The following is a 14,240-nucleotide window of genomic DNA, read 5'->3' as shown; positions in this document are numbered from 1 at the left end:
GGCGGCGGCGCTGCGCGCTGGGCCCCCAGCCGGAGGCGGCGGCAGCGCCCCCTTAAGGGTGGGCGTGTCGCGGCCGGGCCACGCCCCCGCGCGGCGGCGGTTGGCCGGGGCGCGCGCCCGTCGCCGCCCGCCGCGCTCGCTGCCCGGCGCAGCCACGTTCGGTTGAGCGCGGAGCGGCGGCGGGAGCCGGAGCCGGCGCGGGCGGCAGCGGCGGCGGGAGCAGCGGCCATGGGGGCGCGGCGGGCGCCGTCGCCCTGACAGCCCGAGCGCAGCGGGACGCGGCACCGGCGGCGCAGCCTCCTCCCCCTGCGAGCGGCGGCCCCTCGGCGCGGACCATGTTCGCCAAAGGCAAAGGCTCGGCCGTGCCCTCGGACGGGCAGGCGCGGGAGAAGTAAGCGCGGCGGGCGGGCGGGCGCGGGGCGCGGGGCTCGGTGCGCGGGGCCGGTGCCCGTGCCCGCGGCGCGGCCCCACGCGCGGTGGCTCTTGCAGGCTGGCGCTCTACGTCTACGAGTACCTGCTGCACGTCGGCGCGCAGAAGTCGGCGCAGACCTTCCTGTCAGAGGTGAGCGCGGCCCCGCGCCCTTTGTGCGCCCGCCCGCCGCGCCCCCCCGCGGCCTCCATCTTGTGCCGTGGGGGGGGACACGCGTGGGGTCCGTCCCCCCCGCCCCTGACGCGCGCTGTGTCTCGCAGATCCGGTGGGAGAAGAACATCACGCTGGGCGAGCCCCCCGGCTTCCTGCACTCCTGGTGGTGGTAAGTGGGGGACCCCCGTGCGCCCCGCCGCTGGGTTTGGGGTGGGCAGCGCGGCCCCGGCCAACGGGACGGAATAACCGCGGGGAATCGGGGCCCCGGCAGCGGCTGCTCCGGATGGGCTCCGAGCGGGGAGGTGGAGACGGGGCTGATGCATCCGGCTCTGCTGGCCGTGGCTCTGCTTCCATCCCCGCTCCCAGGCCGCTGCCGCCGGCGCCTCCGTGCAACTGGTGCCTCTGGAGAAGGAGGAATCCGGCCCAAACAGGGCAGGGATCAGTACCCGGGGCAGGGTGGGTGCCCCGGGCACTGCTGGCCCCGCCGCCACGGAGCCTCCGGGGAATCCTCCCGCGTGGGAAGGCTTCGGGAGCAGCAGGGAAACGCTCCGCGTCGCCAGCCTGGAGCCTGAGCCGGTGCTTTAGGAGCCCGGTGCGAGCGGCTGCACAAAACATTTCCAGAAGTTTAAACCATCATCAGGGGGACGCTGGGCTCAGGTCTAGCCTGGCTTTGCTGGGAGCCCTAGGGGAAGGCGGCCCAAGACCCCAGCAGTGATCCCTGCTTGTGCTGAGGTCCTGGACGTTGCAGAGTTCCCGCTCTGGGGTTCACGTCGCCAGCTCGCTCACGTTGGTACCCACGCGCTAAATGCCGGGTTTAGCTCTTGAAACGCTCAACATCACCTGGCTTCAAACCTCTTTATTGGCGCTGCCGCCACAAGGTCTGAACAGAGGCGAGACTGGCTGCCCAGTCCTGACAGACTGGAGATTTCCTCCGCAACCACGGGCCAAATGAGGTGGAAAGTTGCTCACCTTTAATGAACCGCTGGCGTGGCTTGAACTCGGCTATTGTGTGTTGTGCTGTTAAGCATGCAAGTAATAATTAGTAACTGGATCCTGTTTTGCTTTTTCTGCCATGCAGCGTATTTTGGGACCTTTACTGTGCAGCTCCTGAAAGGCGAGATACTTGTGAACATTCAAGTGAAGCAAAAGCCTTTCATGACTATGTGAGTAACAAGTTTTTAATCCTCACGGTAATTACAGAGCTGGGTGGCTCAGGCTTCTCCAGCACACCAAGAGCGAATGTAACCGACTGGCAGGAGCGTGTTTCTTTTCTTGCTTTTTTGTTTTTAACCAACAATGTTCTGATTTGGCTCAACACTATTTCATAATGTTGCAATTATGTAAATCAGCTCAGATACTTATCTTAAGTACTTAAAGGCATTCAGACTCCTGGTAGAATTAAGCAGTTTTGCATAGCAATGGACAGTAAAGCGTTGGCTGTGGCTGCTCTGGGGGATCAATGCTGATATATTTCATGCTGGGGACATCTCGCTGACAAATGCTGTTGTTGTGTGGGCATCCGTGGGGTTGGGATTGGGAGGAGGGGGGAATTCTCCACAATGTCGTTTCTTTAGCCTCTGGAAACCTTGCTGTTCCTAGCAAGGCTCGGGGCTGCTTTGGTTGTCCATGAATCTCCTCTTAAAAAGAACTCCGTGAAGGTGTTAATTGAACAAAGGTGTTGGGAGCCGGGGAGCCCTGCAACCCCTGGTGCTTGTTGGCGTGTGCCTCGTGTGTCGGTGTTGCCTGTTTTTGGGCCGCGTGCGGAGCAGAGCGCCGTGAGCCCCGCGGCGAGGAGCCACGTGGTGTCATCGGGCCCACGTGTCCGTGGGGACCCTGTCCTTGTATGAGCGCCAGCAAAGCTGGAGGAGCTGCTCTGCCCCGGGGCTCGGGGTGCCTTGTTGTGGATGCGTTGGTAGCCCCCAAAGGTGCTCCCTGTGCGGGCAGCACCGCTGAGCCTGTGCGGCCGCAGTGCTCGGGGCAGGGCTTTCTAGGAGTCCTCTCCAGTGATGCCGCTTTTCCTGCGGCTCCCTTTGGTGCTGGATCCGGCCGGAGAAGGGTGGGCTGCCCGCTCCTGTCCCGCTGAAGTCAGTCACATCTGCAGCGTTGATCTGCACCGAGAGGAATTTGAATCAAAGGATTAGTCACCTGGCTGTGGGCTTGGACGGTAGTCAAGTAAGTTAAACCGTGTAGCAGGAGCTGTTTCTGTGTGTTCCTGGGAGCCTGTGGTGTGGAAACCATCTTTCCTCTCTTCCCCGGTTGCGCGCTGCCTCGACATGCCTGCGTTTAGCTGCTCGGGAGATGTGTGAGGGTTGGTGGGAAAGCGGCGCTGCGTGAGTGTCCCGGAGCCCTCCGGGATGCGCCAGCTTGCCGCCCGTGGGAGAGCCGGGCGGGCAGCACGGAGCTGCTCCGGGCCCAACGCGCGGCCCCTGCCCTGCAAAGGGGCCCCCTTTTCACACAGGAGTTTGGGACACGGCTGTAAGTCCGAGCTCGCAGTTAGTGCCGAGGTTTAGCTACCTGGTGTGGAGATACCGGGGTGGAAACTGCCCGGTTGTCCCCGTGGAGCCCCCGGGAAGGGGTTTGCTCTGGTGTGTTGGGTCTGCTCCGCTCCAGGTGGGACGTCTCTTCCTTGTGGTTCTGTCCCGCTTGGTTCCCATCTCTGCCCTAAATCTTCGCGTGGTGTTTTGGAGCACGTCAAGTTAAGATTTTGAACACATGAGCTGAGGGTTAGATCAAAATACATCAACATGGAGACTTGTGGTTTCAACCTCTGCTCGAGCCAGACTGCTGCTCTGCCCGGGTCACTGCTCGTGCCTCATTGGAGTAATCCTGGCCTTACTGGGACTGGTCAGGAGAGAAGGCACGGAGGGAAAGGTAGATCTCAGGGCAGCAGATCCACAGGTAAAGATGACATTAGCAACCAAGACGTCGCAATATGCCACGTTCGCAGCAGCCTTCTAATCATGCCTGAGGATTTAGTGTATTTAGAGAAATTAATCTTTTTTAGCTTGGTAATAATTCTAACAATAGGCATGAGTGCATTAGATGATTCGCATAAACTTCTTTAATACACGTTGCTCTAAGCTCACAGTAAATAGACACAATCCTGATTGTTTTTCATTCTCGGTGTCGCCCAGTTTTGTAGCAGCCCTGAGTGCTTTACCTTTTCAGTTTTATTATGCAGATGTGTAAGGAGATTTTCAGTCCTCCCCTGCCTCCTCCCCCTGCTTCGTTACACCGGGTTTATTTCTCTAGGCCTGTTGTTGGCCTTAAAATGGTCGGTTCCGCAGCTCCTCCGCGGCGAGGCCCGTGCGGATGCCTACGGCTCCTTTCCTCGCTGCGGCTCCGTGTTTTCCCAGCACACGCCGTGTACTTTACAGGGCGAGGGAGCTGCGCGTATAAAACTTAAATATTGACCGAGGACAGGAACCAAATGATAAACTCTGTGTGTGTGTGTGTGAATAGCGCGTTGTTGGTCTCGCGGCGGCTGCGCGTGCGGAGCGCGGGGCCCTGGGGCGCTTCCCGGGCTCCCGGGTCCCGGCGCGTGTTTTCCGTAGGCGTCGCGCTCCGGCATGGCGGGAGCTCCGCGACAGAGCCGGGAGCGAGCGCGGAGCCCGGCTCCCAGCGTTACCCGCACACACCGAAGCCCCAGCGCAGATTTCTTTGCTTTTATCGCCTTCCTGATCTCCTAAATAACGATTCCAAGGCAGAGCGCCTGGCCCCGAAGTGGGAGAGGGAGGTGGAAGTGCAGAGGAGCATCCATAAATCTCGCTGCTCGGTGGCCCGAGGCGGGAGCGCTGTTCTTTGTCTCCGGGGTGGGAAGGGGCCGGGAGGCGCCCGCCTGGCACTGCCGGCAGAGCCGCCCTCCCGGGACCTCGAGCGGAGCGCCGGGATGCACCGGAGCGCCGGCATCCCCAGCGGGAAAGCGGCTCCTTGGGTTACACTTGGGAATTGCACAGGGTGGGGCTTAAGAGGGGATTTGGGGAAGAATGCACCAGATGGGGGTGGGGGCAGCACATTAGCAACTGCTGTTGCTGCTCTGCACGAGCCAAACCCCAACGCGCAGCAACGCAAACGTGCAGCAGCTCCAGCTCAGGCGAGGCCGCCTGCGAGCCCCGGCCTGGGTGGACCAGTGAGTAATTTCACATGTTGGTTGTGGTTAAAAATATCCCCGCACGGGCCTTGCCCCAGATTGCAGAGCATCACATTTAAACTTCAGCAATTATAGAAGAGGCTGCAGGGAGGTTGCTTGTGTTTGCCTAAAACGCGGTGTTTATTTACCATTAGGCTCTGTATTTACCGTGCCGCTCGGCACAAAATAGTGGCACGCTGCGTTTCTCTTAGCTGTGTATGAGAGAGTGTGGAAAAAGGGGCAGCGAGTAGAGGGAGCGAGCGCTGGTGCGGGCGCTCCGGGCCGCGCTCCGAGCGGAGCCGCCGCCGGCTTCGCGCCCAGGGCGCCCGGCACAGCGCGCTTCATTAGCGGCATGCTAACGGTGGGATTGGCATGCTGTGTCATTTCCATTTCATTTCCCAGTTTAACTACAGGAAAACTATCAGGAGCAGCAGGACAAATTACCAATTTCCCCCTCCAGTTTTTAATTTTTAGCTTTGCCAAAAAAAAAAAAAAAAAAATCACACTTTGTTTTGGGGTTGGGAGAAGGAAGACTTTCTTAACTGACACAGACCCTGTGGTGGTGGAAGGCCAGAGCTTTCTCATCCTTCCCCTGAGGTTTTTCTCTGAAAGCTGCTGGGATTCTGCATAAATGCACTTCTTGGGAGAGTCATAGAGAAAACAGGGACTTGCTTCTGTGCAGACGGGAGAAATACTCTGCTCAGTTCTGTTCTGTCAGTGTGTGCACAAATCTGGCCCTTGATGCAGCTTAACAAATCGTGCTGCGGTGTCGTTCCCTTCGTCAGCCTTTTCCACCACCTGTACGAGGAGAGTTTATCCAGAAGTTAAAAGCACTGCTACATGCGTTTAAAGACACACATATTGATCTCCGGTTGCCTTCTAAAACTTGACCCACCTGACAAACTTTGTGCTCGAGCCGTAGCCATCGATTGGGATCTTCCTTTCTCTAGTTGGAATCTCACCCAGTCGCACGGGCTTCTGCTTTTGCTCCTCAGTCATCTGAGATGGCGAAAACACCCCGGCTCTTGGAGGGAGAGGAGGAAGGGAGTCCCCGGGGCTGCCTCTGTGCCCTCTCCCTGCCATTCCCGCCGGGAAAGGCAGCCTCTCGGGAAGGCGCTGCCGTTGGCGCGGCTGCTGGTTTCGCCGCGGCTCCGGGGAGCTACAAAGGGGCCGCACGGCATGACAGGGAATTTCAGCCAGCGCCTTATCTCGGAATTGGCCGATTGATGGTCGCAGTTGAGCGTTTCAGCATTGTGAAAGCCAATACAATTTGAGTTAGCGGTGATGAGTGCCAGTTTAAATACCGCAGTGAATTTCTGTCAAATGGCTAATACGTAGGAAGGGGAATTGCAGAAAACTTGATCACCAGAACCACTTCAGTCGATTTTGGCCTCGAGCTACAGAAAATGAACTTAAATCTAGTTGACTGTTGGTACATACTTTTTGTGGTATTATTCTGCCTGCATGGCCAACTTGGAGCGTAACTTCAAGGAGAGAAAAATCCCAACGGCGTTTGGCCGCCTGAGCCTTTTACTTCCTCCTTTCCCTGCTCTGCTCCAGCCAACCCCCAAAGAAAAACGCTGGCTTCTGGGCACCTGAATTGGTGTTTTCCTTGCGGTGGCAGATTTGCAGGGTAGCAGCTTAAACTCACTGTTAAGCGTGGTATGTGTGTGTTAGAGCGATGCATTGATTTTCTTTCCAAGTTCAGAAAAGTGATTGAGTTCAGCCCAGGGAGGATGCTCAGCTGAAACGAGGGGAGTGCCCCTAGAAAGGCTGAGATTAGTTGCAGGAAGGGTGATGCTGTGGGTGTTTGTGCCTCCTACCTGTGCCTGGTTGGAAGAGAACCACTTCATTTTCCACCAACACCTAAAACTTTTTCTTGGATTCAGCTCCGAACAAGTGGATTTCTGCAGTCACTGAAGCTAGATGAAAATAGCAGCTGTGGTCTGGTTTCTGTGAAACGCTGGGATTGCTGGCACTAATGCTCATGACTTTGCTCCGTGGGGAGCGAGGTGTAAGCCACAGTGGGAAGACGACCAGCAAAGCTGGAAGGATTTTGCTGTGTTGGTTGTATAGACTGGAGACACCATCCAGACACTGCAGTACGCACCCTAAAACCTGCCGTTTCTCTCCTTGTCCACACTCTGCTGTGTCAGATCTTGCTTTTCTGGTGAGGCAGTAGGTAGGAAAGAGCCTTTTTCTCACAAGAAAGTGGTTGCAGACAAGCCCACCTCTACCCTTTGCACCGTTGTGTCCTGAGCTTGCACCAGGGAGCAGCCAGCTGAGGAACAGGCGCACGTCACCTCCATGGCTCTGCGTTGGCATCCCTGCTCTGTAGGAAAAAGACCTGGCTCCGGCATGGGAACAGCTTTGGTCGTGGGAGAGCCTGCTACGGGTGTTGTGCAGGGTTCCTCACGTCGGGAAAGGGATTTTACTCCGAATGGGGTGATGCCTCCCCCGTGGTCTGATGCTCCTGCGCCTGCTGTTTTCTGCCTGGAGATTCAGGTCTGTCTGGGCCGTGTCTGGATCTGGTCTGTGGGGAAGGAGCTCCCCCATAGGTACCCAGGGAGAGGAACTGCCTGCAGCAGTGGCAGGCAGCCAGGAAAAAAACTCCAGATTGTTTTGAAAAGGAAAAAATTTAAAAAAAAATAAAGGCCAAATGAAACACTCCCCCTGAAATGCCATCGCCTGGCAGGACCAGGCTTCAGCCTCCCCTCCTTCATGGGGTCGGTTACACAGGGGCTGAAAGGAGGGTCTCTCCTCACAGGAGACAGCTCCGTGTGCCACACAGGTCACCAACGTTCCCTGCCCTTCATAGACCTCCTTGGCCTTGCTGCCAGCCCCGAGGTCCCTTCAGCAGCCTCACATTGGTAGATGACCAGTGTCAGGGCAGGTTTGCCCACGATGGGGGAAAAAATTCCGTTTAAAACACATTTTCTAACTCAATCTCTGTGCCCTGTTGGGGTTTTTTAGTCGCTTTGCCTGCTGTTGCAAAGCAACCTGCACTCGTGCAGTTCCACGGAGCACTAATGTGCTCCGGCGGAGGAGCCCACGGTTTTGGAGCGCTACCTTTTCCCGAGCCGATAGTGATGGAAAAGGCAACGGCGCTAAACCGGAGGTCAGAGCACGGAGCTTATGTCTTAGTCTTTGACTGGGGAGCCTAAATATTTATCCTGTTCTGTCCCTAATGAAAACAAATTGTCAACAGTTGTTCAGTAACTGACTAAATTAAAATCTGTAATTAGTCAATTAGATTAAAGAGTTGGCACAACCTGATTGTATCATGCTGGTTAGGTTATTAAGAGAAAGGGTGTGATTTTTAATTACTGAATGCTAATTTTGACAGTTTCAAATGGAAACAGACGTTTCCCCCCCTCTATTCCAAGTGCCTCTGTAAAAAGTAAGGCACTGGAATGTATTTTATGTCAACAAATGGTGTGAAGATGCAAAGTTTCTCTGGTTTGAATCCACAAGGGATTCCTACTGAAAAGTGGGGGTGGAAGGGGAGGAGAGGAAGGCGCCTCGAATGCCGTATTTTTTTAATTCTGCCTGACAATGGGAGGATAAATGGATTTTGTGCCGCGACTGGCAGACGAGGGAGGCCCCGGGCCCCGGCAGGGGATCCTGCCGCGCGCTCCCGCCGTGGGAGCCGGCCGCTCCGCGCTGTGGGTTTGCTCCGGGCGTCCTCCCGGCGGGGCGGGACGGAGCATCCCAGCGGGATGCTGCAGCGGGCAGGAAGCGGCGGTGCTCCCCGTGCCGGAGGGGAGGCTCCGGAGCTGCCCGGCCGGAGCGGCGCTCAGCTGGCTCCGGCTCTCCCGCGCGGCCGCTTGCCGGGATTGCGGATAATCCGCGAGGGCCTCGCGCGGGGGGAGCGGCTGTGCCACTCTTTATCTCCCTCTCCGCTTAAAGGCCGCCGGAGCCAGCTCGGGAACGGCGATGCCGGAGCCTCTTCTCCCGGCGCTTCCCGCGGGGCTGGCTCCCGGCTGGGGAAGGAGGAGGAGGAGGAGGCTGCAGGCTCCATTGTTTGCCCCGCGTCGCGCGGCCACGTGCGGCCGTGGGGAGACCGGTGCCGCCGGAGCCTCCTCTGCCTGCGTGCCCCCGCGCGGAGCCTGCCCTGCTCCGGCACGAGGGGAGCCCGGACACATCGTGGTCCTGCGTGAACACCCAGCTCGTGAACCCGGCTCGTTTCCTTTCTGGGGTCCTTCCAGTGGAACAAAGAGCAAGGGTGCCCCTGTGATCCGCAGGGGAGGCCACAAGGCTCAAGGACCCCCGGGAGGCTCCGGCCACTCCCGGGGCCATCCCGGGAGAGCGGCCTCCCCATCTCGGTGCCGCTCGGCAACTGGGAGATTTGTTAGGTCAGTACAACATGTATTGGGTATGAGTGAGGCTTTCCTGTTCTCCTGATCATTTCCTTCCTTACCTTGGAAACTTGGATTTTCTCCTACCTTTTGTTCCATATTTTCTCTTTTAAAACAGTCTCTGCATCTATTGAAAACAGCTGCACAAGCCAATCCTCGGAAGCTAAAGGAATACACTGGGTCTTTTTTTTCTTTCTTTCTTTTTAATACTGCACATGCATGTGTTCACTGACTCTAGAAAGGGCCCGTAAGGCAGAATCAAAAGTAACCTTGCAAAAGAGGCTGCATTAAATGGCAACTGACTGCATGAAATTCTTGCTCGTGGCGGGGGATGGTTTGGAAGGGAAGTGGGAGAGTTTTTTCTGTAGCCGTGTCTTGTAATTTTTATTATTTATTAAATAATAATAAATTATTATTTTATTCCTGCTGCTCCCAGGGATGTTGTTGAGCAGCTCACGGGGTTCCTGCGGTTCCCCCCTTTCCTGCTGCTCCCAGGGACATTGTGGAGCAGCTCACGGGGTTCCTGCGGCTCCCCCCTTTCCTGCTGCTCCCAGGGACGTTGTTGAGCAGCTCACGGGGTTCCTGCGGCTCCCCCCTTTCCTGCTGCTCCCAGGGACATTGTGGAGCAGCTCACGGGGTTCCTGCGGTTCCCCCCTTTCCTGCTGTTCCCGGAACGTTGTTGGAGCAGCTCACGGGGTTCCTGCGGTTCCCCCCTTTCCTGCTGTTCCCGGAACGTTGTTGGAGCAGCTCATGGGGTTCCTGCGGTTCCCCCCTTTCCTGCTGCTCCCAGGGACATTGTTGAGCAGCTCACGGGGTTCCTGCGGTTCCCCCCGCTTTGAGCATCAGCTTTGGGCAGCCCCAGCCGGCCGCTTGGTGGAGCGGTGAGGGTCGGGCGGCGCGGGGCTCGCGGCGCCAGGGCGGTGGGTTTGCCAGGACGGCGCCGTGCCTCCTCGCTTCCTCCCCGGCGCTGCCAACGGCTGCAGGAAGGCGAGCGCGGCCGCCCCGCGTCTCGCTATGAGTGTCTGAAACTGCGGCTGGAGGCCGAGCCCTGCTCACACCCCTGACCTTGAGCGAGGCTTTTTCCTCCTCAGCCCCTTCGCCTGCCTCCTCCTCCTCACGTGTTCCCGTGCTGGGCTGCAGCCCTGTGGCTGGAGCAGCCTGGCCAGCTGGAGGGCCGCTGGGTGCCACCGGCACAATAAATAAAAGCAAATCCCGTCGCTAACAAAGGCGGGAGGGGGGAAAGGGTTGCGGGGGGGCTCACGTCAGCGCCATGCACGCGGCGCGCTCTCCTCGGAACAAAACCGCGCGGCGGGGAGAGGAGGCCGCGCAGCGGCGGGAGACGCGGGGCCCTCCGAGAGTCTGGCTGCTAAAAAAAGCCCGGTCTGCAAACCCCGAAGAGACCGAGCTAATTGGATTTCGTGTTTCCAGGGCAGGCGGAAGGGAGAGGGCTGCAGGAAGCGTCTGCTCCAGCGCCGGCCCACGTGCCCCAGCGCCCAGGTTGTCCCCAGCGGGGCGGCTGCCGCCCGGCGCCGCCTCCGCCCCGGAGCCGCCGCGGATCCTGCTGCCACTGTCCCGGCCCGGAGCGCTGCCCTCGGAGCGGGCGGCTGCTCCGCTCCCTTCAGGCCGCCGGTGGGGGAAGGGAGCGTGCCGGTGCTGGCAGCTCCATGCAAGCAAGGCCGTCGCTCCCGGCGGCCACGGCAAGAGGAGCGAGCGGCTCCGTGGGGTTCCCACTCCCGCCGCCGTCATGGGCTCCCGGGAGCGGGAAGCAGCTCCGCGCTCGCTCTCCCCTCCGTGTGCAGCAGCTCCTTCTCTCCCCACCTTGCTCAGGGAGAGAACATCCCTTGTGCCAGTAAACAAACGCCCTGCGTGTGCTGGGGGAGGCTCTGTCCTTTTTTTCCCCCTCTTTAAACCCCTGCCGGTAGCCGAGCGTGTGGGTAGTGGGGCTGTGTGCTGAAACACGGGGCAGGAGCCGGGTTTGCGTGTGGCGGTGCACAGCACGAGGCGGGTTTGAAGCCCGTGCCCCGTTGCAGGGATTCCTGGAGGCTCCCCAGCTGCAGCGGCGCACAGGGGCACGTGCAGGGCATTTATGCTGTGTTTTGGGCATAAACGTGCCCAACTCCCCCATGGAAAGGCCAGGTTTTCTCCAGGTCTTGCTGGTCTCTTGGTCCGTGCCACGACGATGGCTTTTTGGAGCCGAGGATGCAGTCTTGAGGACAGAGCCCAAGCTCTATGTGGTGTCGAGCGGCGTCCCCCCCTTGCCGGGACGTGGCTCCGCGCGTGGGGCCGGAGCGAGGCGGGCGGCGGGACGGCACATCAAACGCCCGGCCGAGCCGCAGGCCTGCCCGCCTTCCCTGCTCTTCCTAATTCATGGAAATTGCCATGAAAAGACAGATGGTTTTTAAAAGTTGATTTCTGTCTCCACTTTTATCTGCCTGGGATTCGCTTCTCTTTCCAGAGCGGAGCCTGCCTTGGCTGGGAGAGGCAGGGCTGGGAGCTGTAGTACAAATTGAGGTTATTGACACTATAAGTCTTTGGTTTTTATATCTGTAGATTTCTCTTTGGCATATTGATGATTCGGGCTGCACATGGGTTAAGGCATCTCCATCTGTATACTGTTTGCTTAAGGAGAAATACGCAAGCGAGTGGCGGTCTGTCATGGGCTCCTCGGCTCTCGCCTTGTGGCTCTGAGCCTTTGTATTTGCATGTCAGTTTGTGAGCAGTACTCGTGTGGTTTTAAAAGCACAACATCTCCTCTCCTGGGAGGATGAATCTTAAGTGCCCAACACAGGGTTTTTTTTCGACACATCCCCCCCATACGTTTTCTGTGTGTTAAGTTTCTGACAAGCTCCATCACAACAGCAATATGGATGTTTTGACTTAATTTTTTGAAATCGGAACTCTAGAAATGACAACACTCCCTACACGCTGGGAAAATGCAAGAGTTGGGAGGTGAGCGGCTGGGTTTCGACCGTGTTTATTTCAAGATCCCTTTGCCCAGGATCCTCAATTGTCCCAGCCTTCTCTGAGCCTGAAGGCTACAATTAAAACAAGCTGGTTTAGCAGCCTTTTTACAACTGCTGTCCTCCCGCATGCCAAGCAGCGAACAAGGGGCCACAATGGCCAGTGCTCCTCAGCGCCGGGAGTCGCCTGGCCCCAGGCTGTAGCCCAGCAGCTCTGGCTTTGGAGAGCAGATGCGTCTGTAAAAGAGGGAGTGTTTTTGCTGCAATCTTACTCGCCATCTGCAAATTTGCTTGTAGGCAATCTGCAGGGCTGGGTGCTCTGCTCACGCCAAGGATCCTGTCTTCCCTGGGCTTCCCTCTTGGCTTCCTCACCCAGGTGCTTTGTGGTTGCATTTGCATCCGCATTCACCACCTCTGCTTTGTCAGAACCCTCCCTTCAATTATTTCATGCCTTTTTATTATTTTTCACTTATTTATTTATTTCTCTTCCTTGCAAATTGCATCCTGGTAGGTCTGCCCAGGCTAGAAGGCTCCAGGAGGAGCGTACGGAGATGGGTGCAGGAGTACGCAGAGCCCGTGTGCAGGAGCATGCGGAGCTGTGCTCAGGAGAGCGCAGAGCCGGGCTCAGGAGCACACGGAGCCTGTGGGCAGGAGCATGGAGCTGGGCACAGGAGTGCATGGAGCCGAGTGCAGGAGCATGTAGAGCTGGGTGCAGGAGTGCGCAGAGTCCGTGGGCAGGAGTGCGTGGAGCCCATGGGCAGGAGCGCATGGAGCCAGGCTCAGGAGCGCGCGGAGACGAGCACAGGAGTGTGCAGAGCCTGTGGGCAGGAGCGTGCAGAGCCTGGCTCAGGAGCACACGGAGCCGGACTCGTAGCACATAGAGCCCATGGACAGGAGCGCGTGGAGCCTGAGAGCAGGAGCACACGGAGCCAGGTGCAGGAGCGCATGGAGCCGGGCGCAGGATTACATGGAGCCAGGCTCAGGAGCGCACGGAGCCGGGCGCAAGAGCACACGGAGCCCATGTGCAGGAGCGCGCAAAGCCGGGCGCAGGAACGCGTGGAGCAGGGCTCAGGAGCGCACGGAGCTGGGCGCAGGAACGCGTGGAGCAGGGCTCAGGAGCGCACGGAGCTGGGCGCAGGAACGCGTGGAGCCGGGTGCAGGAGCGCACGGAGCCGGGCGCAGGATCGCGTGGAGCCAGGTGCAGGAGCGCACGGAGCCGGGCACAGGAGCGCGTGGAGCCGGGCACAGGAGCGCGTGGAGCCGGGCACAGGAGCGTGTGGGGCCGGGCGCAGGAGCGCACAGAGCCGGGCGCAGGAACGCGTGAAGCCGGGCGCAGGAGCACGTTGGAGCCGGGCGCAGGAGCGCACGGAGCCGGGCGAAGGAGCACGTTGGAGCCGGGCGCAGGAGCGCATGGAGCCGGGCGCAGGAGCGCGCGGGCCGAACAATGGGCAGGCTGCGTGGTCGCGGCCCCGGACGCCGGCAGATGCGGAGCAGGAGCCGCCGCCGTGGGGGAGGGCCGCGGATTTGCATAACTGATTGTTGCCCTAAGGATTAAGGGGGAGGAAGGGAAGGGAGGCCTTGGGAGCACAAAGGCGACCACAGAAGATGCACATTTGTCCGGCTCTGCCGTCGTCCCTGTCCTGCGGGCACGTGTCGTGGTCAGGGCTCTGTGTCGTGGCCAGGGCTGCCAGCCACCCGCCGCTGCCGACGGGCTGGGGTTTTAGCAGCCCTGATGTCTCCTGTGAAAGGCAGTGACTCTGCAGCCTGTAGTGTCAAGATAAAGTCCAAAGGAAGACCTCTGGCTGTGTCTTAAGCTAACATTTTTTTAATTTTTTTTTAATGTTTCTGTGTAAACCCTTAAATATTTGATCTTGAATGTCTCTCCTCCCAGGGTGCAGCGGCTTTCTGTAGTGAAAATGAGCTTTTGCTGCCCATCCTGGCTGCCTGTAACAGGTTCTGGGTTTTCTTTTCCTCCCCTTTTCCCCGAGTCAGAGTTGACTTCATACAACTTCACAGGGCTGAGCTCGCACCTCTGCTTGTTATTTTTTTTTAGATACAAATAAGCTTTCAAAGCAGAGGATGTATCACAGCCTCAGCTCGATCTTACTGGGGAGCTTGTAGGCGAGATCTGCTTAGCGGCCGGGCACACGGGCAGTGCCGTCCTGCCCTGTGCAGAGCTAATGTCCCCGTCCTGCCCTGTGCAGAGCTAA

The 14,240-nt window shown here is 58.6% G+C and overlaps 1 protein-coding gene across 2 annotated transcripts in view; it reads left to right on the top strand.

Annotated features, from left to right (window-relative positions):
- Positions 1–294: 294 nt before the first annotated feature.
- The window catches only part of SSBP3 (single stranded DNA binding protein 3), a 78,689-nt gene continuing 64,743 nt past the window's right edge, over positions 295–14,240 (top strand). For both annotated transcript variants that reach the window (XM_026034574.1, XM_026034567.1), the window contains exons 1-4: positions 295–391; positions 490–562; positions 691–752; positions 1,662–1,746. In XM_026034574.1, the coding sequence (XP_025890359.1) occupies positions 336–391; positions 490–562; positions 691–752; positions 1,662–1,746 (276 nt within the window). In that variant the 5' untranslated portion in view covers positions 295–335. The remainder of the gene's footprint in view (positions 392–489; positions 563–690; positions 753–1,661; positions 1,747–14,240) is intronic.

Source organism: Nothoprocta perdicaria, unplaced genomic scaffold (genome assembly GCF_003342845.1).
Source record: "Nothoprocta perdicaria isolate Ctin4 unplaced genomic scaffold, notPer1 scaffold_0, whole genome shotgun sequence".
NCBI classification, from domain to species: domain Eukaryota; kingdom Metazoa; phylum Chordata; class Aves; order Tinamiformes; family Tinamidae; genus Nothoprocta; species Nothoprocta perdicaria.
Note: the sequence above shows the minus strand (reverse complement) of the source record. Positions and strands in the feature narration are given on the sequence as shown.